The sequence below is a fragment of the Dromaius novaehollandiae genome, chromosome 6 (genome assembly GCF_036370855.1).
Source record: "Dromaius novaehollandiae isolate bDroNov1 chromosome 6, bDroNov1.hap1, whole genome shotgun sequence".
Classification (NCBI taxonomy): Eukaryota; Metazoa; Chordata; class Aves; order Casuariiformes; family Dromaiidae; genus Dromaius; species Dromaius novaehollandiae.
Window position 1 is genome coordinate 49,041,662 of NC_088103.1, and position 27,894 is coordinate 49,069,555.

General features: G+C 43.4%; 2 protein-coding genes and 1 long non-coding RNA gene across 9 annotated transcripts in view; 2 read left to right on the plus strand and 1 right to left on the minus strand.

The window, feature by feature from the left end:
- The window catches only part of STK32C (serine/threonine kinase 32C), a 108,588-nt gene extending 105,682 nt beyond the window's left edge, over nt 1-2,906 (minus strand). The window contains exon 1 of one of the 2 annotated variants that reach the window (XM_026115891.2): nt 2,493-2,906. In XM_026115891.2, coding sequence (XP_025971676.1) covers nt 2,493-2,577 — 85 coding nt within the window. In that variant the 5' untranslated portion in view covers nt 2,578-2,906. The remainder of the gene's footprint in view (nt 1-2,492) is intronic. The other variant, XM_026115892.2, reaches the window with a different exon arrangement.
- Nucleotides 2,907-3,292: 386 nt separating this feature from the next.
- Nucleotides 3,293-8,436, plus strand: LOC135328774 (uncharacterized). Its single transcript, XR_010389816.1, has 3 exons — nt 3,293-3,730; nt 4,081-4,189; nt 6,293-8,436. It is a non-coding gene; the product is annotated as an uncharacterized LOC135328774 (long non-coding RNA).
- Nucleotides 8,437-12,845: 4,409 nt separating this feature from the next.
- The window catches only part of LRRC27 (leucine rich repeat containing 27), a 37,865-nt gene continuing 22,816 nt past the window's right edge, over nt 12,846-27,894 (plus strand). For 5 of the 6 annotated variants that reach the window (XM_064514425.1, XM_064514426.1, XM_064514428.1 and 2 more), the window contains exons 1-5: nt 12,935-12,999; nt 13,403-13,667; nt 13,979-14,109; nt 17,434-17,492; nt 27,532-27,681. In XM_064514425.1, the coding sequence (XP_064370495.1) occupies nt 13,458-13,667; nt 13,979-14,109; nt 17,434-17,492; nt 27,532-27,681 (550 nt within the window). In that variant the 5' untranslated portion in view covers nt 12,935-12,999; nt 13,403-13,457. Of the gene's footprint in view, nt 13,000-13,402; nt 13,668-13,978; nt 14,110-17,433; nt 17,493-27,531; nt 27,682-27,894 lie in introns of all 6 variants that reach the window. The other variant, XM_026115915.2, reaches the window with a different exon arrangement.

Below are 27,894 nucleotides of genomic sequence, written 5' to 3' on the forward strand. Positions count from 1 at the left end.
TCTTTGTCAGTAAGCCACTTTGATCCAGGAGGATCCATGACCAAAACTCACTTTTTAAAGTATTCTTAGGTATAACTGCGCATCAAGATACATCGTGCTATACTTTTTCCCCCTCTCTCACGTAACCTAACTGTGGGCACAGCTAATAACACCAAGTGTAAGAGTTCCTAGTATTTTCTATTACTCAAGCGTTTTTCATTTGCCAGCAACTTTGCTAACTTTAAGGATATTTGGGCTGAAATAATCTTGTTGGCTTCACAATGATGGTTTTCCCTTTTGGTCAAAAAAGGTCAACAAAAATTTGTCTGATAATTCCCCAGAATGACAGTAAAAACATCTTCTACCTACATCAAAAGCAAGTCTTACAACCGCCTTGTTGGAAATCCTGGTGCTTCTGTGCTTTGGAGCAGAGATCTGAAACCTCAGAGCAGGGAACAGCTTGGAGGGGGGAGAGGAGGGGCAGAAGCCCCAGACCACGCTGTCTTCCGTTTCAGGGAAGAAATTCACAGATGAAGTGACAAGGTTCTTGCATCAGTAAATAAGAAACCCCAAAAAGGCCTTACAGAGACCTGTTTTTCCTGAGGGAAAACAGTACCTGCTTATAGGAGCTGAGTACGTACCACAAATTCACAAGCCACCGTGATGCACTGAGGCTTGCTGAGGTCACCCTAATCCCAGCCTGGCATAGCGCTGCGTGCTCAGCCTATAGCCCAAACAGTCCTCTTCCAGCTGCGTATAACAACGTCATAACATCTTTGCATACGCTAAGAAATACGGCATCCCAAAAATCAATTTATAGTTTAGTTTTACACAGAGAACTACTGCCGAAAACAAAAGCTTTGCATGTGTTTCTGTAAAGCAACGTTTGGATAAGAAAGTGGCAACTGCACTAGTCTCAATTAAGGAGTCCGGCAGACCCGAGTTCAGTTTAAGCTCAGTTACACGCACTAACCTGCTCTGCTCAGAAACAGGGTACAACTCGCTGCTGAGGACTCGCTGTCAAAAAGATGCAACTACCCAGCATCTCTAGACAGGCAGCTGCAGCACGTACCTGGAACCGAGGTATTTTTAGCAATCACTGCACATGCAAACTTTTCTGTATAAATAATGCTACTTTAAGATAATATTCATAAAAGTGAGGGGAAGCAGTCTCCGCATGCATTAAAGCTTTCTGTAAGTAATCAGGAAGCATGAAGACACGCTCCTGTCAAAGTCAGCCTTCCCGTGAACTGGATCATAGCTCTGAAATGCTCTAAAATATTTCAAGGATGGTATCAGCAAGCATGAAACATCAAAACGCGTATGCTGCACTCAAGCACAATACCAAAAACGGGAGTGTCAGGAAAAGACACGTTATCCATTCTTCCACATTAGTTCAGATAAAATTCTAAGGACTTGGCCTATATTGAGCTCACAATTAAGAGAAATCGGTGTTTTCCAGGAGGAGGGACCCTGCCCTGACAAACAGTACCTGGAAAAAGTTCAGTTCTAGCGTCACCGAAAGCGATGCCGAAAGAACCGGAGGATCGAGAGAAAACCCACGAGGCCGACCGGGAAATGGAGCATTTCTGGGCAGGTCCAGGGATACTCCGGACTTTGTGGTTTTACTCACTAGGATAGATGTTAACCTCAAATTGACATAACCCTCTTTTACAATTAAAATTAACTTAACCATTTACTTCGGACTTCAGTCTGGCTCGTTCCTGTATACCCGGCATTGAGAAGCTACGGGTAATATTTCACACACAAACCTATTTTGCTCAGTTTCTTCCCCCGCTAAGTTGCCAGGACTGATAAATCCTCCACACCATGCCACACACAGAACCAAAGTATTAACTGGCGTCTTTATTTAAGGAAGTTATTGGAATGCCTTAAGCGATCTCCATGGCAACCGCGCCGTGCCAGTAAATACGAGTTCACCAGAACGGCGCTGACTGCTCCGCACACGCTAACGAGCGATGGAAAAGCAGGCGAAACCGAGAAAATAGGGTATTACGAGTCCGCGCTATTGCAAAGCGCTGCTGAAGAGCAGCTTATTTCATATATTCGGGTTTTTGGCCACGCTTGCTCATCGCAAAGTTCACTTTCTTCTCGGTAGCGGGTGAATACGGGGAATTCGAGGCTTTCTGAATCAGCCAAGCCTCCGATTTAAGTGGTTTTAATCGCCTTGCTCACCGCTTCTGCCGACCCACCGCATCCAGAAGCGGGAAGCGGCCGCGCTGAAGCCCCGGACGGCAGCAGCGCCCGCCGGAGGCCGCGCAGACCCAGCCTCGCCGGCGCAGAGGGGCACGGGCAGAGGGGTTCTTCCAACGCGCCCGCAGCGGCTCCGCGCCGCATTTCGGCCCTGCCCCAGCGCGCTAACTGGGGGCAACTGGGGGAGCCGCTTCCGCGGCGAGGGAGACGCAGGGTTAAGGACCGCTAATCACCCCGCAGGGCTAACGAGCCCCCCCGCCCGCCGCCCCCGGCCCCACAGGTGGCCGCGCCGCGCTCACCGTCCTCGCGCTCGTCGAACACGGGTCTGCGGGAGGCGGAGGCGCTCGCGCCCATCCTCTTCCTCCACTTGCCCCAGTGGAACATCGGGAGGCGAGGCGAGGCGAGGCGGCGGGCATGCCCCGCGCCGCCCGCGCTGCCGCCCGCCCCGCCGCCCTCACGCGCCGCCCGCCCGCATGGCCGCGCCGCCCGCGCTGCCTCCCGCCCCGCGGCCGCTGCCGCAGCCGCAGCGCGGCGCAGCCCGGAGCGCGGCGGAGCCCGGCGGAGCGGCGGCCGCGGCGCCTGGGGGCGGGAGCGCGGAGCGGGGCGGGCCGCGCACCGCGGCGCCCCCCGGCGGGCGGCGGCGGCGCCGCCCCCAGGTGCGCGCAGGGCCGGGCCGGGCCGGGCCGGGCGGCGCCGCTGCCTTCCGCCCGCTGAGCTCATCGCGGGGGGCGGGCGGCGGCGCCGGCAGCGACCGCCCCGCTCCGCTCCGCTCCGCCGCCGCGGGGCGGCGCCAAGGGGCCGCGGCACCTCAGGGCGGCGGCGGGAGGCGGCCGGGCGGGACCGGCAGCCCCGGGGAGGCGGGAAGGGGCCGGTTCCTGTCAGGGCGGCGGCGGGAAGGAGCCGGGCGGCGCCGGCAGCCTTAGGGAGGCGGGAGGGGGCCGGTTCCTGTCAGGGCGGCGGCGGGAGGCGGCCGGGCGGGACCGGCAGCCCCGGGGAGGCGGGAAGGGGCCGGTTCCTGCCACGGCGGCGGCGGGAAGGAGCCGGGCGGCGCCGGCAGCCTTAGGGAGGCGGGAGGGGGCCGGTTCCTGTCAGGGCGGCGGCGGGAGGCGGCCGGGCGGGGAAGGGGCTGGTTCCTGTCAGGGCGGCGGCGGGAAGCGCCTGATTCCCCACAAGGTCCGACATGGCCGCGGCTGCCGGTGCCACCAAACCGGGTTTTAAAGCTCGGGTGGTTTGCAATTAGCAGTGCTAATTAAGGCGCCGCCGTCGCCGGGCCTCTCAGGGGGCTTCTGGGTGGCCCCATGCGCATGGCTGAAGCGTGGCATGGCATCTTGGGTTGGGCCGCGTAACCGCACGGCTCTCAAGCACCTGGGGAGCTGCTGGGTGACGATGTGAGCGAAATTAAACCCTCCCGGAGCTGGAGGAGCACCCGGGCATCTTCTTCCATCTCCTAAACTCTGTATTGATTCCCAGGCAGATGCGACTTGTTGAATGTGGATGGCCCCTGTCCCACCGCCTCCCCGACCGCCCGCGTGCTCAGGTGAACCTTGCGGCGGACGCTGCAGAGTTCAGCGCCATCGTGTCAGGGCCATGTCCGTTATTAGCGGCTATCTCACTGAATTCAGTTATTTTTAAACTCATACATAAACATCACAACAACTGTGAAAGGCAATCAGATTACATCATGGCCAAGTCGTTTACAATGTTCAGTTGTTATTTATGAAAGCGCAACTAGCACATCTTAAATTAGTCACTAGTACTTGCTGCTGCTTTTCTGCCTTATTAATGTGAAGACAGACACATTCATTTTTCTTCAGCTATTGTAATAAAATAAGGACTTCATTTAAGTTAGTGGGTAGCTTAGAAAATCAATGTTTTTCTTGTATATAGATTCCACAGCATTTCGGAGGCTTCCTTGCTACAGAGATCTTTATTGCGTTGCATCCGAAGATGTTATATGGGAAACTTCAATACAGAGGAGAAAAAAAGCAGCCCTGAGGTTAGTAGTTGTCTGGGACTGAAATGATGGTGTTCGCTTATCACCGTAACGGGTGCGATACAAATTGGGCACTGCGTGGGATGCAAATGTTTCACGGAGGCACATTTAAGTCCCGGAGTTCTCTTCAGTACACATTAAAGAACATCGATGCTCCATCTAGTCTCGCTGTCTGAGAAAGCACAGTGATTTTCAGCAAATGCCATAGAGATTGGTGTCAGTGGATAACCTCCGCGGGTCACTAGGGAAGTGGAGTTTCGAGAGGCGTGACTTGGGACTGGCATCTGCCGGTCTCTGTGGCTGCACTGAGAGCAGCGCAGCAGAGGCAGGAAACGTGCCCAGAACCAAATGTCCCAGTCCCTCAGAAGCTGCATCTCCATGCCACACATTCCTGAGTCCCTCATTGGGCTCCTCATGTTGCTGCTCCACAGCCCCCAAGGCTCGCTTCGCGGTTTTGAAACAGAACAAAAAGACAGTTATATCACGTGCCTTATTTTCCCAGAAATATCCAGAGTAACGCTCCATTATCTTCAGTAATATCCTGGCCTGTGACTTTACACTCAAGTAATAGGAGAAAAGAGTGGTCCACAATCGCTATCCCAGAGTGTGCCGACACACAAGTACCCAAATCCATGTTCCATTATTCCATCCTGCTGTATGAAGGGTTAAAACAAGAGGAAGAGAAGTTCTGATTGGAAACCTCGTGCTGCATTTTTGTTCCGTATAGTACCGTGCCATGGAAGAGCTGTACACATTGCACAATGTACCCATCGATCAGTGTCCGTATCTCACTAGCTCTAGCGATTTTCTGCTTTTGTAGATGATAAAACTCAGTATTGCAGCAGAGCTCCTCTACAGTAATTATAATCCACTCCAAGCTACTACAGACTTGTTTTCACCTTTGCTGAATGGTGAGAAGTAATATGCTTACGGTACCATTTTTATAGCTTGTTGAAATGAAATGTCTCATGGAATGTCTCATTTAATAAATTTCTCAGAAATCATTTTTAATGTTAACAAATGACAGCAGGATTGTCAGGGAAAGTGACAGCTCTCTAGCCATTAGATTGTATTTGTTATCCCATGAGTGCTTTCGCAATTTCTGAGATGCTGCTTCATAACTAGTACTTTAATTTAAAATTTATGCTGTTTTCTTCTATACTGGGTTTTGAAATGGATATATTTTAGTAATTGTACTCCTTATAGAATATTTGCTAGGAGTTAGTCATTATTTTTAAAAGCTCAAAACTTGTATTTGAAGGGTGTAATTTAAGAACTATGTCCCAAAGGCAAAGAATAGTTCCTAAAGGATATTTGAAAAATCAGAAAGAACAGTTCTCAGATAAAAAGACAGAACATTTTTATACAAGACAGTAATTTTTGCTTTGTTTAGGGATAGTTTTGGTTTTAAATACATTGCAAATCTCTGAGCTATCAGCTTTCACTCCTTCCTTTTTCTTTCCATTACATTCTGTAGGAAAAGTATGAGAGGTGCCTTTAAACAGCTTCAGTGTATCTGCCATTCAGTTGTCATTTCTCTCTCATTCTCCACTAATATTTGGACAATCAAATCCATAGTGTAGAACTGTAGTCTTTTTTTGCTAAATATACAAGATTCACTGATGTAGGAAAAAAAGAGTGGGAAATAAGGATTTGATTGTCCAAGTATCAGAGGAGAATTTCATTTCACCTTTCTTCTTGATTCTTTTACCTAGGAAATTGAAGAGGTTTCAAACAGCTTTTCCAAGTTATGCTTCATTACAAGTATAATAAGGAGTTTCAACATTACAAAGAAAAGTCAAATAGGAAAGAAATAAAAGGCCTTATAAGGTTTTTTCCAGTGCAACTGAGAGCACTGGCAACTAAGTGCTACTCAAAATTCTTGAGAGTAATATAGACTAATTAAAATTAGATCCTCTTGTTTACTCCTGCTTTCTAGGACATCAGCCATAGGCATACATATAGGTTCTAACAAATGCTGCAAAAGCTTAAGAAATGATGATCATCTTTATGATGAGGTCTGCCTGCGCAGGAGGCCTGCCTAAGTCATGGCCAAGAAAACTGGATTTCTAGTGTTGCTTTTAACAGAGGCTTTTCCCTATTCAGAATGAAGCAGCAGGAGCTACACTGTCACCAGGAGCCTGTGCGCATTACTCAGCCGCAAGATCCCATGACTTCTGTTTGGAGTTCTACCTCAAAAAGGTGCCCATATTTGAATCCCAATGCCCGCTATTTCATCTAAACAACAACACTGAAATTGTCAGGGAGAATGTTGTCCTCAATAGCAAACTGGGTGAGGTTTACCATGAGTTAGATCAGGCACATTACACACTTACACATCAGTAAATTCATTTGATTTTTGTCTCTGCTTTGATTTGAGGGAGGATATTCTTACTCTAAGTACCAAATGTGGAGACTGTTGTGCCATGCTGATGTCTTATGCTCTGACCATTAAAGATCATATGTCACAGAGATAAGAGAAAAAGAGTTTAGTAAAGTTACTCCAGACTTCTGTGGCATGGCAGAGAATCTGGGCCACTAACAATTGCTTTTAGGTGTATTTCATCCTTGGAAATTATATTTTGATGATCTAAATTGTTCCTGATCTTCCAGTTGGAAAAACAGTGGTTTTGCTTGTAATCTTAAACCATATCTGACAACATCTGAATGATGAAAAGATGACTGTGTTGGAGGGGAAATGGGAGATAAACACTGACTTTAGAGAACACCTGAAAGAAAAGAGCAGAGAAATGACACTGCTGTCTTTCAGCATGGTCTTTGTTATATAGCCTCTAAATAGTGTAGTGGTGGTCTTTCCTTTGGGCAAAACCACACCTGCTCATTTCATTAGTACCAGTGAACTTTGTATTTAATTTGCAAAGACTTTGTATAAATGGTATTATATAATCTTTTCCATTTTAGATATTGTAATTCCATTCCAAATATGTCTTAATTTGTTTAGAATTGTAACTCTTTGTATTCTTGAATAATTCAGACAGAGCTCTATTATTGTCTCCTTCTTTATACCAAAAGAAATTGAGAGAAGGATCAAATACTTACTGTCTTGGATCAGTTTCTCTGTTTATGAACAAGAAAATACTGGGTCATGATTGCCAGTGCACAGTCATTTACAGTTGTGCAAAATCAGTACCAAAAAAAGACAAATGTAACCCTTTTGTTTTCTCTCAGACTGCAGTATTTGCTGTCAGCCCACAGTTCAGGTATTTTGAAGGTTCAAGATACAGGTCTTTGTTATTTCTATAGCAGAATTGTATCCATTTTTTATTTCTAAAATCTGAAGATAGGGTTCTCTTTTTATTCAGTGAGTGCACATGTCTAATACTAGTATTCAAAATCGACATAATAACATACAGTGAAAGATGTCCATCCTTCAGTGAACAGCTGCACTTCAAAAAAGAGCATCAACACAGATTACCCCCCACAGTGACAGTAATGTACAGTAGTGTTAGGAAAATGTGCATTCGGGAACGGATACTAAAACTGTTGTATGACAGTCTTTTATACGGATGCAAGGAGAGACTTGAAAAACACAGAGCAAGGGATCTACGTTTGGACGAGTTTGTCTTTTCCCATCTGTGTTTACTTTTGCATATTCTCTTTTTTTCTCACCGATTTCAGGAGGCCGTCTTTTTTGTTCATTTCGCCAGCTATGAAATCGTCCCTAACTTACGGAATTACATATGCTCAAACCAAACTCATCAGGTTTTTATATATTCCGTATCACCTATTTTGTGTCTCATCAAAATCTCACTGATATTCAACAGGCAGAGCTACTGTTCATTCATTTAATCAGGAGACGATGATACCTATTCTAATCTAGGCCAGGCCAAATAAATTCCACAATTAATCTTTTAATCAAAGGATTTGTATCAGGAATTACTTTACCCAATTGCTCTAGTATGAGGGAATCTGAAGATAGTGTTTGAATTTTTGATCCTTAATCTCACACTTAAATCAACCAGCATAGGTCCTGCAGTTTATCATTTTACGTTAGCCTTTGCTGGTAGCTGTTACTTAATGGTTCCTTTTGTGCCTTTCTACCAGCTGCATGGAATGAGGATTATTTTATTCTCCTGTCAGTATAAATCAGGATCAACTTCCCTGGTATTAATGAAGTTATGCTGAATAAAACCAGTGTAAATAAAATGTGAACTGCCTGAAGTGGCATTTTTAGATTATTTAGTGGTTATCTGTTTCCAGTGAGCTGTTGAAAAAGGTTTCTAAACAAAAATGCTACCATTTATCATAAATCTGCAAAGGAAACAAGTATGGTAAGACACTCCTGAACTGCAACATGCTTAAGGTGATGAAAGGAATATTACTGTATTACTTAATGTATTACTTAATTACTTAAAATTCACATGCTTTCTTCAACAAGAAGAAAGCCTACAGGGAAAAGCCTATGCTTATTTTGAAAAAGCCCTCCAAAAGAACACATAATTCTTTGATAAACATTACTTAAAGTGGAAATTTCACACATTTTCCTGTCATTAGTGTTTCTGTAAATAGTGCCAATTCTGTTTTTAAAGATGCTAATAGTAATAGCTCTGATCCAGCTGTTTCAAAGTCTTTTTACATCACTACAGTTAACTGATCATCTGCAGTGGCCTGCATTAAGTGTGAACAGCACTACCAGCTGTCATGCACCTTTAAATTTAAGATCTTATCCAGACTGGTAGCAGAAGGGCTACAGACTTCATTGCCCGTGCGAGGCTCCTGCTGATTCCACAGGTGCAAGCTGTAGTGCAGATGGATTACGTGCATTTTAGCAGCAGGTGTTCAAACCTTACAGAGTAAAACAAACGCCTGCCTCCCTCTCTACCAAACTTCTGCCTCTCGTACTGGTGAGGTAGCTGCATGCTAGGTGAGTTAATTGTTTTGTTTTAGCTATTTGTAGCCTAAAATGTGTTTTTACCTTCATGTTTAATGTTCATTCTTCTATAATGGTCTTTCTTGACCATTCTATCTAATCTTTTGAAAGAAATTCTTTTCCTGGTACCATCTGAGCAATTCAGCCCTTTAAGTTCTGGGTGATTTCTGTCTTCTCCTAGTCTTTCGTGTTTGTTCTCATTTACATGTCTGTTCACTTTTCTGCTTGTAATGTTATTTATCTAGGTTACCCAAATGTCTCACTAAGAGCATATGTTACTGTATTTTAATAAGACTCATTCACTCATCCAGTTCTTTCATTTATTAGCATATTAGGAATCTATATAAAGCTATAAAAAGTAGCTTTATATAGAAAGAAATGGCTTCTTTTGCATAATGACTCTTATTGTGGAAAGCTGAGGGAGAGCTTTGCTGCCTGACTTAAGTTACAGGCTAGTAAGGTTTCATTGATTTAGGTACCTGCTAATCTGATCAAGTATCTGAGCAGAGAAGATAAACGCTTCTCTTTGAAGTTTGATTGTCACTTGCTTCTTATGTAGTTCACTTTCTAAAATAATGTCATGGGACAGCATCATTAGAATCCATAATCAACTGATTCATCTGCATGAGGATCTCTCATCTCTCAGGCACCATTCATTCTGTCACCTGTATCAATCTATGACAATGTGAAGAAGCGTTAGAGGTGTCTGCAAGCACCACCTTCAATAGCAAAGAAGCACCATAAGGAGTTCAGTTTTGCTTTGCAGTGCCCTCGTGAGGTTCTTGCACACATACACCAAGAAGAGCCCGCTCAGGCTGATCGCCGAGTCCTGGGAGATAACTAGCTGCTGTGATTTAGTGCCAGGGAAATGCAGATGCTGCAGAAATAACTAACGGGAAGCACAGCGGGGCAGCTTCGCTCTGGCAAAAGCGCTGTTCCACCGGCAGTGGCGCGTTTGAGGTGCCTGAGGAGCTTGTCTCCAAAGCCGAGGAAGAAGGGCTGTGGTTCAGAATTCACACCAGAGTAGTTGGCAAAATATTTGGCTCCAAGCACGCTGTATTAAGACTCAAGAACTGAGGTGCCATCAAAAGAAGAGTGCATAAGCTTGGTGTTCTCAGAAAGACTGGTATCCTCTGTGAAGGAGAGAAAGCTTGTGGTTCAGCAGATGAAATGTGACACTTTCTTGCCCAGCAGAACAGCAGAGTCCAAAAGTACAGACCTATGCATATTCAGAGGTCAGCTGGCATTTATTTTGGTCTATAATAAATTGTGCTAATGTCACTATACTGCGCGCTGTCAGCTTCCTCTGCAGCTGAAGGATTAAAAAATGTGCCCTAATATCTATGAAAATCTTTCAGTGTCCAGAGAGCTTCTACATTTGTCAAAATATCTTTTTACTATGTAAGTCTTTAGCTGATCCATCCAAGTTCTTGGTCTTTGCCTTCCTCCTAGTTCTGACATCAGTTCTCTGTGAAGAGCTGTTACTGGGATGCCTGCGTTGCAGAGGGAGACCGGGTGGCATTTCGGTATGCCACATCGCAGTCCCTTCACGTCTCAACCAGGCTGCTATCACAGCCTGCCCTCAGGGTATTTCTGTCTACTGAGAAATTGTATAATTTTCTGTGTATGTTCAATCCCTGCTTGGATTTTGCTTCTAGAAGGGAATTCCCAACGCACAAAAAGCCCAAACATTCTCAGTTCTCCCCCAAGATCAGAAAAAATCCATACAAAATATTGCCCACTTGCTATCTTGCATGCAATACTATTTTTGTTGGCATGACTGTAGTTGTAAAACAGTTCCTCAGGTTTTGACACTGGATGGCCCAAAAAGCTCAGCGTCCCAAGACGTGCAGAAAAGTAAGCCTTTTAACATCAAACTCGGAAGCAGCTTTGCCACCTAAAAATTCAGTGTCCAAGTCGCTCAGGTTGGTCACTGCAATGCTGTGCATGCTGGCTGTCGCTTTACTACTGAAGCTGGTAACGCTGACTTGCTGAAAATAAAATGAACCTATTGAGGGATGTGTCATTGCCTTTTCATCTATTATCCCCTTCTGCATCCTCATTTACATAAGATCTGTCTAGATACCATCAGGTTAAAGAAATGATATTGAGACAGTCTGCTGATACTGCATGGTGAACTTAAATTTCAGTGAGAAGACTGAACTGGAGAAGTGGATTTAAACAAGCAGCACTGAAAGTCCTGTTTTAAGATGATTCAGCTAAGTCTGCCGTTAAGTTGGATACCTTTCCAGAGTCCCTTTCTGTCCCTGAAATGCACATGAGAGCATTTTTCTGTTAACATAGTGTTACACAACTGTAATAAGAGTGTTGAGATTAAAGTACCTAAAATAATCCCTGTTTTGACAAATGGGATAATGTTCATGGTATTAATCCTAACTCTTTTAAATGTTGTTTTAATCAAATTAACTGAAATATTTTTGGCTTGCACAAAAAAACCCACAGTTCTGCTTAAGCCTCAGCAGTTCTTTCAGTACAGCTTTGGCATTGATTTTCCGTTTTCATGAGTTTTGCCCTCTGGTTTATGAGTATTGCTCATAATTAGGATCTGCTCACTTAAATAGCCTCAAAGAATATGCTCAGCTTACTGCCAAGGCTCTGTACTTTGCTGTGAGATAGTTTTGGCCGTTACAAGTACCCATTTTGTGCTTTTCTTCAGGGGCGCAATGGGCACTTGGCCTTTCCAGACCATGGGAAAACCTGGCGGTTTCCGCTCGGCAGGTGGAAACGAGGGCTTGTGCATGCAGCCAGCTTCTAAAGGAATCCCATCTCCATAACTTTGATTTTCTAAAGGAATCCCATCTCCATAGCTTTGTTTTCTCGTTTAGTTTAATACACACAGTACAAGCCAGCCAAAAAAATCATTTATCTAAAGTTTCAAATTCATTTTCCGTATTTTAAACCTTACTAGTGCTGCAGATCAAACTATGGGTCGGATCACTGGGAACATAATTATCTGGATTTGTAAGGGAATAGGAAAAAAATATAGAAGTTTTAAGTAGGGTAAGTACTCTAAGAGAAAAGGGGACTAACTCTGCATTTGTGAGGTTAACCCAGCCACATACATCTTAGCAATGAGGAAATTAATACTTACATTAAACCAGGCTCACAACATACACGGGAGCCTGGAAGTCTCGAGCAAAGGCTTGAAGTCTGGAAATAATTCTATTTAGTCTCTGAAAAATGAATGTGTACTTAATTGTTTGCGGACCTGAAAATAATTCCCTGTTCTTTGAGATATTCTGTGACGGTTTCCATTGCAGGGCCACTTCCCTATCAATATGGATATTTTTCTTCCTTGTAAGGTTTATCACGGGGAAAAATATTCCATCAGTGAAAACGGCTTTTGGAAAAAGGGAATAGCATTGCTCCCCACCTACTATTTCTGCGGGCAGGTCTGTGAATGCGTAAAAAACTTGCTCTACCTGCAACAGCTTGGGGCGGGGCTGTCCCCGGGAGGGGGCGGGGTTTGGGGCGGGGCTGTCCCCGGGAGGGGGGCGGGGTTTGGGGCGGGGCTGTCCCCGGGAGGGGGGCGGGGTTTGGGGCGGGGCTGTCCCCGGGAGGGGGGCGGGGTTTGGGGCGGGGCTGTCCCCGGGAGGGGGCGGGGTTTGGGGCGGGGCCTGTCCCCCGGGGGACGGGGTTTGGGGCGGAGCCGCGCGCGGGTGCCGGGCGTTGCCATGGCGACGCGCGGGCCGGTGCGGCCCCGAGGCGGCGGTGGCGGGCGGAGGCCGCGCTGAGGCGGGGAGTCGCGGCCGGCGGTTCGAGCGGGGGGCGCCGCGGCCGCGGGGCTGGCGCCGCCCCTGCAGAGCCGGGGGAAGGAGCATCCCCGGCTTCGCCGCGGCGCCTAGGGGGGTGCGTTGGCGCTGAGCTCTTTTTTCCAGAAAATTCCAGATGATTTTTGGCGGTACGCGAACATCCAAAACATGTTTCAGGCAGCCAAAACGATTTACGCCTGCAGCTGAGGGAGACAAAAATCACTGCCGTTGTTGCCCCCTCCTGAGGAGGACCCCGCGGCGGGTTCCATGCACCACCCTCCTTTTGCATTTGGGGAATAAACCGCGTAAAACCGCCACCTCGTTTGGGGGGTTCTGGAGCGAGGCCGGCGCGGCCGCGCGGGGCTCCCCAACGCGAGGGCGCGGAGGGGAGGGAGGCCTGAGCGGGAGCGGGGCGGCCAGAGGGCCGGGTGGAACAGTACGCCTTGGGGAGGGAGTTTATTTAACGCATATATACAGCATATAGGGGAAGAAAAGAAGCTTGTTTCATATATACTCTCTTTTTCAATGTATTTTTCTGGTTGTTTTTCTCAGCTCACGACTGGCCGATGGGTTCGGTTCACTGAGTCAGTGCTCCGGGCTTGCTAAAATGGACGACGGCTGTTCTGGGGAGTTTGGCCACGGCGGTCGTTCGGAAGATGGACGCCTCGGAGAGAGAAACTCATCCGGTCCGAATCCGTCCGAAGAGATCAGGAGAGCTGTTGAAGAGTGCCTGTCGTCTTCCTCGAATACTCTGGATGTCAGCAGAAAAAACATTCAGCATCTTACCGAGGAAATATATAAACCGCCCAACATAAAGGTGAGCAAATTGTTAGCAGTCGTTCCGATAGCTTTGGCTTAAGCTTAGCACGGGACGTGTAAAGGCTCGTTACTTTGTCAGATGAAAACTAGAAATCTTAGCTATGATTTTTAATCTCCACTTTTTAAAAAAGCCCTTATTAATTAAATCACTGTGTAATTTATAGAGCTGTGTACTCTTCAACGCCCTTTAGCAATATTCTTTTCACAAAAGCGAGAAGCAGCCTCAGTTTTCACATTTAGCGTTTTGCATGCCAAGGAACAGTCTGTCCACTTCTGGCTTTAAAGCATATTTATGTTTTTCTCTATTAGCACTTTCATCTGGAAGGAAATGTCATATCAGCGATTCCCGAGGATTTGTTTCAAAAGCTGCCGCATCTTGTTTGGCTGGATCTCCGGTACAACAAGATTAAAACTATTCCCCCTGGAATTGGCTACCACAGGTAAGATGCTGGTCATGCTGATAATTTAATAATAATTGTATTTTTCTTCTATTCACATTACCACAATTTCACTGTAACTGTAAGACTTTTATATACTTTTGTTTGGCATTGACCTCAGTTCAGGAGAACGGTAATTAAGCTCTTTTTTTTTTTTTTTTTTTTTTTTTTTTTAACTAAAAGCTATATTATTTAACATAATATGTTAGTGAATTTCTAAACTCATCTTTCTTCAGGAATGTAAGACCTGTTACTCTTTTCAGATAAGTTTTGCACTTTTTTTTTACTTTAGCTGCTTCTATTTCTAGTGTCATAAGGGAGGCAAAAACTGGGACCCATAGTGCCAAACCTCTTGCGTCACTCGGTGACGGTGAGTGATAGTTTGATAGTTCAGTTGATCAAAGAATATTATTCATTAATTTTTTTGGTGGTTGTCTGACGTACTAATAACTGTAGGAAGGATTAATTAGCAGTCACTGATCTGTACCCATGTGTTGCAGTGAACTTAAAAAGCACATTTGATCTCATGTTGCCATGATCACCAAAATTAACTCCTCACCAATTTTTTTAATGTCCTTGGACAATTCCTTGCTTCTCAGTACAAAAATGGAAGACGACAGATCATAATACATATTAATTAACAAGAACAGAGAAATGAATTTATTACTGGGAGGAGAAAAGCCCCAACGCTGAAGAAGGTTAGCTTGCATTTATGGTTCTAAAAGATTACCCATGCTTCACGGAAATTAATGAGGAAAAGGAGGCAACCTTTGAATAGTACGTGCTACAGAATTTACCAGAACAATTTCATGGCATTTTGTGATGAGGACAAGTTGTTTAAAGGCATTATAAGATCATTTGTTGTATGCAATTTGTGAACCATTAGATATTTAACATTTGATTACAAAAATAGAGTAAATGAACATTAAGCCTCTGAAAATAGCTGCAAATGTCAAGTTTAATGATGTTTTTATATCTTTTAAATACAGTTTTCATAAGTTATTTTTAAATTGGACAGGATTACATACACATTTTTCTATAGAGAACTGGGGTTGTAAATGGTTTAGTGTAGTTCAGTACTGTTTGTGAATAATGTGATCGTCGTTGCATGAGTGGTTGAAAGCCTTCGAGATGAAGGCATTTTCTGTGTGCGCTTTCCTGGAAAATAACCCGTGTTGCTCATTAGTCAAGCATATACTTTATTTTGTTTGTATTTGTCCCTTGACTTCAAACAACAGCTCAGTTTTTAGAAAATGCCTATCAAAAGTACTAACTGAGTATTACTTAATTTCGCAGCATTAGTGTAATTTCACTTTGTCCTTATGACATGCCCGAGTGTAATGTATTTTTTAAGATGTTCAGAAATTCGGTGGATATTCTTGACTGCAGAAGAAGCTGAAAGTGTAATTTTCGTTGAAAAGCAGAGATTGAATGAAACATTTTGCTAGCTTGGGGCCTGTTCCATTGACCCTTGAAGTTGTCTGAGAATCTTTTGCATTGGTTTTAATAGATATTACGGCTAGAATTTGGCCAAGTCAACACAAAAACATCACCTAAATTGTGGAAGTGGTGTCTTGGAGTAGTGTGCAGAGAGGGGGAGAAGGATGAGCCCTTAGCATTTTCTGCGTAGACATCCCTGTGAGATGTGGAGTGTGGATGAGCAGGGATCAGTGAAGGGCACGTGCCACATCATCGTTGCTGCAAACGTTACCTTCCAACAAGACTTAGCAGAATCAATGTTTGATTTGATGTGGCCTCTCAGAAGAGGTCATTAAGGGATTTGGATTTTGGAGTATGGAATCGCCTGGCATTTCCACTTAGCTTTTTGAGCTCAACAGGATAGAATATTCTGCTTCAAAAATAATATGATTTTATGAATACAGTACTTTAATTTCTTGGTTGAATTGAAATGTCTTAAAATATTGCCACAAATGTTAATCCAGAGTTGAGCAGCTGCCAAAATATTTGTTTTGGGTTTTCTTTCCTAGAGGTAAAGAAATATTATGACAGAAACTACCAAGCTTTCTTTTAGTTTGTTTTGTTGAATTTTAACAGTAAACAAGCTAAAAAATGGCAACATTTAGAAAAGTTAATGGGTTTTCATTTACAGTAAAATGAGATTTCATATATGGCATGGGCAGTGCATTGTCTCTATAATTTGATCTGATAGGTTGGTGGATATTAAAAACTGTTTAAAAGAATGTTATTAAAATTGCAAAATGAAGTGTTCAAAAAAACTCAAAAATTCGAGAAGTATGGGTTTCTGTACAGTCTCTGTTTCTATTAGCTTCTAATATAGTTGCTTTATCTGTGCTTTTCACCCAGTCTGGATGTTTCCAGTTCTTTCCTCTTCAGCAGGTCTCTATCCCAATTTATTCAGGGTGGTCCCTGTTTTCGTACACGTTAAGCTTTCTTGAGGACTGGTTTGGAGTGGGCTTTTTCTTTCCTATCTGTATCTGAATTTGTTTGTTTGCTTGCTTGCTTCCCTGCTGTGTCTGGATATCAGCAGGTATGTGCTGCAAGGGGAAAAAGAGGCAACCTCCCTTCTTTCGGATGAAGTGTCCACTGTGTCCTAAATACTCAATAGCTCAGCGGCTCGCAGAGGCAGTCTGTACAACAGAGTACATTTACTGTATACAGCAACTCTGGACATTTTGTTTGCTAAACAATACAAACTGTTCTCTGAGCACAGGCAAACTGAGATTTTTCAAAAGCTTAGAATTTATCCAAATGTGAGCAGATTTTCATAGAGATATCAAAAAATACAACTGCGGCATAAATGCCTGACCCATGCTGAATTTCTAGACTCTTTCCAAGAATGGGAACACTAGAGCTTCTCAAAAAAAGAAAAATTAAATATAGATAGGACAAATTTATTTCTAATCTCATTATCAAAAATGGCTGAGCGGTTTTAGCTCAAGTTTAGGAAGGCATTCAACAACCCAAACAGTTGCAGCTCAGCAAAATTTTAAAAAACAAGGGAAAACAACGTGTTTGTAACTGGAACAGTCAGCAGTTATATCAACCCCGACAGTGATAACAAGCTTTGCAGAAAAAGATCAGATGCTAAATGTTGAAATAGTATATAGAGGTTCATGGGTGTAAATGCAAACTTTAGATTATCATACTAGAAAGCTTTAGGGTATGCAGTCAAGTCATTTTCTAGCACTCAAGTTAGTGATGGACTGGCATGGATTCTCCTTGAGGGGTCCATTCTGTAGTGGGAAACAAAGGGAAGAAAAAATTAAAAGGGAAAAATATTCTCGCGTTTCTGTTTACTTTAACTTTGTTTTTACAGTTACTTCCATTTTCTCTTTTATTGCACAGGCAATTGAAAACTCTGCTTTTAGAAAGAAATCCTATAAAAGAGCTGCCTGCAGAACTTGGTAAGTACTCCTTTTTTGAAGGTATCATAGTCTTTTTTGTATATTGGCTCTTAATATTTAATTCTGTGGTTAGACTTTGGAATACTTTAGTATTTATCTAAAGAAAGATTGTTCTTAATTTACCATTAACATGTGCTTTAAGAGAAAAAAGTAGGTATGTTAGAGCATTAAAATGATTGCCTTCCTTGAAATGAGAGAAAAAATGTAGTAATAATGTGTAGTGTTTCGGTCATGAACATTCAGCATTATTTCTCTGAGTGAGGCTGGAGCAAAAAGCATGTCTCGGGAGTCACAAGGACATGGCAAGGCATCTGCATAGTAAGACATGCTACTAGACATGAGTAGAGCTGAGAACTTCTATGGCAGTTTTTTACATTTAAAGTTGTCTTCTCAGCTCGTAACTTAGACTTTTACTAACTTTTTGGATTAGCACTTACCGCTTTAGAAAACAGCTGTTTCCAAATGAACCATTCCTAAGCAACACAGAGCTGGTTGCCTGGACTCCAGGGATTGCCCGAGGCTGCCCCTCGCTGGCTGGAGATGAGACAACAGTAAGGAGGAATCCCCGTTTCTCGCCCTTGCCGTCGAAGTGCTGAGTCCAGCGGGGGCTCCTCGGGCTGGCAGAGTCCTCACAGCAGACGAGTTCATTTTTTGTCTCATCCCTGTTTGATGTTCTCTGGGCTTTGAAGCTCCCTGCTGCAGTACAGGGAGACTAACCTCCAAAGCTACCCCTTGAGTCTGGCTTCTGTAACCAAGGCAAATGGCTTGAACCCAATGTGGCCACACAATTGGGCCTAATTTCTATTGCTTACGTTGCAGATGTTCAGACCGCACTTTGGCAGGGTTGAACTGAGTGCTGCTTGCTGTTCCATACGTTTGTGCAGCTGCTTATGATAGGCCACCCTGGCTCGTTGGACTCTGTTACATAGATTTTGAGTTTCCAGTACTGCCTACGTAAAGTATTCTGCCCCAGTCCCTGAGACGACATCTCTGCTAGTAAGTGAAATGTGCCCGTGAATGTTCCCGTGTTGAGGCCAGCTGGCGCAGAGTGACCCGTTCCTATGCAGTCAAACCGTCTCAGTCTCCAGCGGGGTGGCAGTATGCAGCTCTCCAGTGGGGCTTCATCTGGAGATTCTTCGTTTCCAAGCCGTGCGCAGGAATTGCTTGGGAGACGCCCAGTTGGCCTATTGGGAACCATTCTAACTGTGCAGTGATACAGACAATTGCATTCTAAGGGCCAGGAATGTTCCCAGACACTATTATGTTTACTGTTACTTTAACAGTGCTTATTATTCATGCTAAACGTATGCAGGTGTGCTCCCTCCTGCTCCTTGGGCAATGTGTGAAGAAACCAACCAGATGCAGCAGTAAATATTCCTTCCTTGCAGCCGTGCTAGCCAAGAGACTACCTGTACCTTTGCTAAGGTTTCAGCAAAAGAGGTTGCTGATGCGGTCCTGATCTTTTTGCTTTCCATGTAACAGTTATTCTGGGGGGCAGCCATCATCCTCTGAATGTTAACTGTCCCCATTTTCAGTCATTTAATCATGATGTAGCAAGGTTGAATCATTAAGCTATCTTAATAGAGGTTGTCGTCTTAGCCGAGGTCTTGATAGAGCGGGCATGTTATCTCTGAACGTTAGCCAGAAGCTTCGCTTGATGTGAATCCCCTGCAGGTAGCATTCATTGCCTTCATTGAAGAGCTGCTTTGCCAAGTCCAAGGTCTTGTTGACTGCTGCAGCCATTTACTGTATGGGAGAACATTTACTGTATATGGGAGTGGTTTACACCAGCAACTTACATAACATACTATCTTCAGAAATTTGGGCAGCTTTACTATGAAGCAAGCCATTGCCTTTGTTCCACTCCCAAATGGATACATCAGGGATATCAGGTTCCAGCTAGTGTTGTGCACGACTATACTGTGTCAGTCCTTGCATCCCTGTCAGACAGCAAGGGATCTGTGGTCAGTTAATGATATACCAGGCATTTTGTTTCACAGGACCTGGAATCAGGCTAGCTGAGAGGTCTGTCAGTAGGCTGAAAAAGTTCCCCTTTCTCAGTGACTGCCTGGTGATGGTCCTCTTCCCCTAGATCTTCCCCCAGTTATTATGCCTCCTCCCATTCTTTGGGATGTCTCTTTACGCTGCATGTACAATTTTTCTGTTATAAACTTTGCAGCCAGGTATCATTCCATCACGAGAAAATAGCTGTGCTATGACAGAGCTGCTGTGTAGAGGAATGAAAAGCCTAAGGGGGGCTGCAAGCAACCAACAACTTTAATGGACTGATCACAGTACAAGCTGTAAGAGAAACAAAAGCCCCTACTCTGTCAACCTGGAAAACTGACAAGAAGATGGTTTCGGCCAGTATGGTTAAAAGGTATTTCTCAGAGGGCAGGAGACAAGGTAAATCAGAGTGTATTTGAGGCAAATATATGCCAGCTACAGTTCTAAGGGAATGTAAAAAATACCTAGTACCATGCATTTTATCCCAAATAAGAACAAGTCGATAACATGAACTGAGGTGAGTGTGGTCAGTCTGCTTCGAAAGGAACGCTGTCTCTCCCGTAATAGTGTCTCTTTTCTGTATGTTAGCATGCAGCCGCATAGATAGAAATCAAAGAGTTTCTTCTGTTTAGCCAGTTTCAGAGTGAAGAGAGGGGCTGGTGACCAGTAACCTCCAGAAGAGAAGTCCAGCCTCTGGTTCAGCGTGTTCAGTTGAATAAAACAAGCAAAAAAGAATGGTGAGCAAATCCGTCCACAAACCTGCGAAGACCTAGATCTTGTCTCAGAATCCCGGTCGTCTCTCTCCACCAGCTGCATGACTAATATGATCTGTGACTGTCAGAGTCAGAAGAAGACCTCTCTTTTGTCCTGCCTTACAGTGGCTCTGAATTGTCTCCTCTTATTCCTGTCGTGGGCTGATGGGGGGCAGACAGTCTAGCACGCTTAGGGTGGCTGCCTGCGCAGCTATCAGGCCTGTCTGCCATAGGAGCTGGCCTGTGTGATTCTGAGGGCAGCTCTGAATTTTGAGAGCTCTCGAAAGAGCTGTCTGGACAGATACCTTTTCTAGACTTTTTGCTTCAGGAACTTCTGCTCAGATCTGGCCTCATCTCTTCAGATTGCAGAACTGCAGCCCAGGTCATTAAGTCCAGGCTCCTGGTCCCTCAGGACACCTACCCGTAGGCTGTAGGGCCAGTTCCTCCTCCCGGGCCAGGCCACAGTCCCCTCTAGCCTTTCAGAGCTCTGTGCTGAAATCAGCCGCAGCAAACGTGCTGGAGGGTACAGACATGCTGTTCTCTAATGGACCTGGTGTCATCCTCTGATACGTGTGCAGAAGAAAAACATAACTGACTCCGGCAACTCAAATGCTGTTTACTCGGACCCGGTTTACCTGTACTACCAACTCTGCTTTATTAGTTTTTAGCTGCGTCCTGAAGCTGGGATTATTCCTGCAAAGTCTATCTCCTAGGAAAATTATTTGAAGGAGAGCTTGGAACAGGGTACTGAAGCATAGCAGTAAGAGTCCAGGGAGGTGGTCTCAAACCAGAGCTTCACTTAATTGCCTCTGAAGCCCTGCAGTTGTGCGTTAGGCTGCTAGAGGGGAATGGCTGGCTAGGCCTGGCAAGGGGAAGGGTAGAGGGCAGGAGCTGTTCCATTCCTGCTGTGCATGAGACACGCTGTTACTGGAACAACCCTGCTCTTTCTACCCTGAGCCAAGTAGTGACTGAATCAAAATATATTTTTGATGATTTAAACATCCACGCAGCTCTCAAAGTAGAATGGCCACTGGTATACTGGCCTTTTCACAGTAAAATTGTTTCATGTGAATTGTTTCACGGTTTTCTGGACAGATCCCAGACCAGGACTCTCTTCTACCATAATACTTTGATCATTACAGGTTTCCCAGGTGGGTCCTGAGCTGCAGGGAATTCCTACCATATGAGACGTTTATCTGTTTCTCCCGTTATCACTATCCCTGTAGCTCGTAGGTACCAAAAAGAGGATGCCAGCGTTCCTGCTGCGTTTGAGGTTTTGTGCAAGCCACAGCACTTGGAAAAGAGCACTGCAGGTTTTTGTTGGGCAGCAGTGAAGTGGTGACAGATGGCTGGAGGCATTCGTAGAGGGTGGCTGCAGCCAGGCTTTCCAGAGTTGTGTGTGCTCATTAGCAGGTGGTGCGAGGATGCTCTGACTGCGCAGCAGTGGCTCAAGCCATGCCAGCGTCTGCTGTGGCGGTTGTGCTTGCAGAACTTTCAGCATAATTTGCATTAATAGCTTGCATGCATTCACTTCGGTGTTTTTAACGGTCTCAGGATCCTGGTTAAGACTGGCAGGATTACTGTGCCGGGGTGATGCTGTCCTACCATATGCCTTACCTTGGATCCGTTTGTTGCCTTGGCAAGCCTGTACGTCCATGACCTTGCTGCCTACAACATGGTACATACAGAAGCACTGGAGCTGTCTCCCTAACCGAGAGAGCGCTGTGTGGAGGGTTCTGGAGCGATGTCCTTAGGAGTTATCACCTAACTTGTTCTCTTCCATGCCCTGTGGTAGAGCTCCACGGCCAGCCTCGGGGGCAGAGGGCGGGCGCTGGGCTTCCAGGTAGTGCCCTGGTGTCAGGGGTGGCCAGCGTGGGCTCCAGGAGTCTGCTGAGAGTCTCAAAGAAGAATAGCTATGTCTCTTATCCCAAGATTTTTTAGTTTTCATCCTTAGTTTCAGCATAGATCCATCCAGCCTTTTGTTTTGTGTGTGAACTCCTAACAGGGAAGAGGAAGTTAATGCCCATATTGGAGGTTAACCCCTAGCAAGTTCCTCTCAGGTGGTGCCGGGCAAGTTTCCCAGAGGGGGACTTGCTTTGCAGCCCACTCTGAAGGTTATTTTTGTAGTTGGATGCTGGAGGTGGGTTAGCACAGAGTGGTACAGAAGAAAAACATGGCATGATATGCAGCCTGCAAGTTTATCTTTGGAGGGTTGGTGTAAAACAATTTGAGCCAGTTGTCACTGTGCCTCTGAACCGTGGACCCCCTTCTTTCCCCTACAGCAGCTAAGCTGCTTCAGACTTCATTCCTTACGTAGTGGATAATGTGAGAGGTGGCCTGGCACAGGGGTTTGAACCTTAACCGAAGGACAGTCTAGACATAATCCAAGGATCTGCCTTAATCCAGGTTACTGAAGGCTTCTCATTTCCCTGCTGTGGACCTGTGCTTGTCAGAGTTGTTAAGCCTCGTGTACGTCCCAGTCAGCCTACTGGAGTTTCACCAGTCCTGGAGACCTTGGGGCCTTCTCAAGCAGTCCACCTGGGAAGCTGGGAGAAGACTAGGGAATTGTGCCTGGGACACAGGGAGAGGTTGTCAAAACCTGGTGTATTTTCACAAAACAGTCACGTTTTGACAAGACAGCTTTTTCTGACAAAATCATATTTCATGAGCTAATTCCCAGCCCACTCTTCCTCCTACCCTTCCCTTTGCTCCCTTGTCTGTACACTTGCCATCGTAACCACCTATACCAAGAAACGGAGTAGGAGCTAATGCTGATGGCTTCAGCACTGCCTTTAATTAGAGTCACCACCCTGCAGTGGCCACTCCGTGGTTCTTTGTCTGCTCTTTTCGTAATCAGCAGAGCACCAACTTCATGATGTTTGTATCGCAAATACCAGATAAAAAAGTTTGTAATGTAAACTTAGGCAAGTCTGGGGGGTTGATGTGTGATAACTTATCTCGGTTGTTAGTCTCTCTTTTTTTTTGATACTTTTTTAAATCTAGATCTGGAATGGATTTGCAACAGTTACTTTCAGTTACTGAACATTTCTGTTAAAAGCTACCTGATCTACGAAATGTATAATTTTTGGAAGGGGAACTGAAGTTTGAATGATAACAACGTTTTAATTATTCACCTGTGGCTATATTATATATATATACACACACTGGTTCATCTGATTTGTGTAGAGTTGTCATTTGTTCTGAATTTAATTATCAGAGATGAAAAATTTGTTGCCAGTCAACATGTTTCCAAAAATGATCTCTCAGACTTCACAGCACGTACCATGTACTAGTTCAGCTGGTGCTGCTTGGTGGCTGGAACTGAGGATGCATGCGTTCTGTTTCCAGGTCTGCTGCTGCCTTGCTGGATAAGGACAGCTAAGTTACCTGACTTGTTCAAAGCCAGCTGACTGCCTGCGCATTAGTTCCATATGCCGGGGGAAAAAAAAAGAAAAAGCTTTTTTGCAGACCTGCAAGGCCTCTTTAAACCTACAGAAGAAAAGCATTTAATAGGAGCTACATAATATTATTACTACATCTACTTAGCTATTCTTTAGATTGATTTAGGAACATTTCTGAATCATGAAGAATCACAGTAGGTGATACACTATAAAATTTACTTAAATAATTTATAGAAGATAGAATACCTGTTTGCCATCCTCCCAGTTGTACAAGTTAGTGTGCACCACCACATCACAGTGTGATTAGTAACTTGCATGTTCCATGTAGTTCCCCTACTACATTCAAACCGTGCTAAACCTGAGTGGTTTTCAGCAAGATAAAATCGAGATTTCATTTTTCTAATACAGAAGTTATCTGTATGATTCGCTTTGATCATTTCTGTTTAAAAATAGACTTAATTTCCTAGGACTAAACTATTTTAAATTGAATTGCATTCCCAAATAGTTCTTTACAAGGTACATTTTCCAAGCCATTTCTTTTTGATGATAATGTAGCTCTTTCGTTTCTACATTGTGTTTTATGATTATTTGAAGCAATTTTCTAATTTGTGAATCATGATTGAAAAGGCATTTTCGTAATTGTAGCTCACTTAGCAAACTTTTGTTTTTAGAATGTCAGAATGCAGTCCATTTACTAAAGCTCTAAACCTTAGCTTTCCTTATAATCAATACCACATTGAAAGCAATCAATATGATTGTTTAGAGCATTGGGAATGCTTGTTTATTTGACAAAGAGCTATGCTCATATGTGAGCTCTGTGGATATATTTCTTCCCAAAAGCAACAGCAGTAATTGCCCAACAACATATTTAGTGCCTGCGCATTAAACATAGATTTTCAATTTTATACACTTTTGTTACTCTAACATAATTATGTGTACAGCACTGCAGATCTGTTGTATTTTTAGTTTGTAGTCAAGTAATTCCTCCTTTTATGCCTCTTTTCTTTTTTGACCGGTTTGTCTGCCTGGAGCGTTTCCATTGAGCTGTGATGCCAGGCAATTCCTCTTTTTCAGACCTCTCCTTAGAGCTTTTCTCCTTCCATGAGGCATTGGCATGCTAATTCTGCTCTGTTCCCTTGTAAACAGCAAGAAGGTAATACATTATCTGTTTTGCAGCCAGCATGTGGTACACATGCAGTTAACTTTTCATCAAAATATGTTTCCCCAGGGTTTTCAACCAATAATTCTTTCCATCCCATTCCTGTTCAGCTTGTGTTCCTCTAAATCAATTCTGTTTCAATGCGAGTGCAATTTCAAAATAAGGATTCAGACACAGTTCTGGTTTTCATCAGTTCTCAGTTTGAGCTTGAATTCAGCAGAGTTCAAAATAATAGTTCTGATTATAAATTTGAGAATTCTAGTTCTGACTACAGTCTCTGGGGGGGGAAAAGAAGTTTTATATGTTTTTGACCAAGATTTGAATTTAATTTGCCTCAATTCTCAAGAAAGTTACTTTTATGTTGGTGTTGGGATGGCAAAACTTAATTTTTCCTACATTGCTAAGAAGTTACCAGTCAGCTCTGACCCTGTGGCTGATCAAAAGACCAGATAAATTATGAAGAAATTAGATTGTAGTTGAAAATAAATACTTCTTTTGGGTGCATTTGTTCTCAAATTCATTGAAACTAGAACTCTACATTCTGTGACAGAAAGAGGGTATTGCGTTGAATATTCCCTGTTACTTGGGTATATTTTTTTATGTATAATAGGTTGTACCTACTGTCTCCTTGATGCAGAGAATCCGTTTGCATTTGGATCTCAAATCTTGCTTCCACAGGAGGGGACTGAGAAGGATCCGGCAGTTCTCTCCATCCTGAGGCTGGGAAGAATTCCTTTGTATTCACCAGCTTCCCAGAGAAGCCTAGTACCTACTTCAGCTGCTCATTTTATTCAGTTATTTTCGTGCTGGTTTTTGTTTTCTTTCTGTTAAGTGCACTTGGTTGTCAATATTGCTACAGATGACATTTCTAGAGAATTAATGTCAAATGCAGTTGTTAATCTTATTGTAAAATTTGTTTTAGAACATTCCTTTCAGCTTTAATTACTGGTAATTTAAAATCAAATAACTGTGCTATTAGTAATGTATTTGTCATTCCTGCAAGTAAGGTTATACAAAAAAATTTTTGAAGAACAAATGTACTACTTTATACTGCAATGAGTAAAGCAGAAGGCAAACCCGCTCAGAATTTTAAGCAGCGAACCTGCACACAGTGAGACAACTTAAACTGATCTACAGTCAAGCTGTGCGTGGAGTTTTAAAGTGTGACGCTGTTAATATAATGTGAAAAACATATTCTGATTGAAAACAACACTGAAAACCTGAATCTAGTCAATGGTGGGCTTCCTAAATAAATTATTATAAATTATGCAATTTAAAATAAATAATGTCATGACAAAATACTGATAGCAGCTTTCTTTTAGAAACCTGGTACATTTATATTTTGAAAGATTTAAGAGTAGATTGTAACTCTTAACTTTTTGATCCACATAATACTATTTTTTTTAACTGACCGAAAGTATTATTTCATTCTACAAATCTAGTCAGTAAGGCAAAATTGCTAATTTTATTTTATTTCAAGGAAGCCTAATTTATTGGGGGACAAAGTAGATCTGATTTCTGAAAGTGATTGTGTGTATTTTGCGTTTTGTTCCCATTTCCCCGGACGGCAAGCAGAACATGAAAAGAAAGATGATTTCAGTCTTGCTAGTCCTCTTCTCTTGAAATGTGAAACCTCTACTGAATACACGTGTGCTTACGAGGAAAGCAGGAGAAGGAGGCAGGCCTGTGAGATACATGAACTCATTAGCTCCTGGGAGACTAAAGATTTGTGTGCCTCTCTGGTCTGGTGTGAAGAGATGATAGCCCTTGGCTTCCCTGGGCAAGAACAGCTGACAGTGGGCCTGGCAGTGAGGAGCAGTATAGACCTGGTAATTTCAGGACTAGAAAATCAGAGCAATACACTAGAAAGATGAGAAGGAAAACTTTAATTCCTTTACTCTTGTATGAATAAAATTAATATAGGGTAAAAAAACACTGTGATCTCTCCACACCACAAATTCCATTCATTTACGAGTAGAAGAGCACAAGAACTGCTACGAGGGAGGTTGTACTGTTTAACTAAGCCATTGCGAGAAAGTTTATTTTGTCGTGGGGAGAAAACTGGCTTACAAGATGGATGTTGCGTTTCTGGTTCAGTTCAGAGATTCATTCCTACACTGGGAGAAAGCATAACTTCTTGGCAGAGGAGATGATAGTTTGCCTTTTAGTTAAAGGTAACTGAAATGATAAAATACTTTTGCATGTTTATGTCTGTTTGCATCTGATGCAAACTGTGGAACTGGGTTTGAACTCTCTTTTCTTGAACTTTTTGTGCACAGAAGCCTCAATTAATCGGAAGATGGTCTTACACATAGCAAATCAAGAACGTTAAAATTTTTAGCAGTTACTTTCAAGGAGAAAACAAACATTTTAACTTATCTCAGTCTAGTCCATATTAATTTCTTGAATAGCCTGAGATTTTGAAACGAGAAATACAGCCCACCAGGAATTAGGAAATAATCTTAGATATTACAGTATTTATAACACTGTGCATATATAAAAGTATCACTCATTGTTATCTTTAAAAAATGTTAGACTTGGCCAAATATATACGGTAGTACAAAGTATCTGCATATGTAATAATGGTAATCATCATAGAAATCATTATAATCACCATAAATACAAGTCATTCACTTGTATGACTCGACAGCTATATAAATCTGAATCTGAAAAACTCCCTCATCTTTCAAAACGTTCTCTAAATTGAATCATTTTCACAGGAAACTTAACTTCGTTGACAGCCTTGAATCTGAGACATTGTCCCCTAGAATTTCCACCTAAAGATGTCATACAGAAGGGACTGAAATCCATTTTGAGCTTTCTTCGAAATTCTGGGAATGGAAAACTCTGTATAGAACCAGCTACTTCAGGTATGTTGGAGATGTATTTGTGTGTATTTACTGTAGTTTGTTTTGGAAAGAAGCGTGAACCAAAGAACACTTTCACTTTTAGCTTTTTCACTGGTGTCATCAGGTCTGTATCTGAAATGGATACTGACTGCTGAAATAGATATGGAAAAAATTGCTCAGTTATCGATAAAGCAATCTGTATATTTTAAAGGCTTAAGAGAAGGAGAGGTTGTG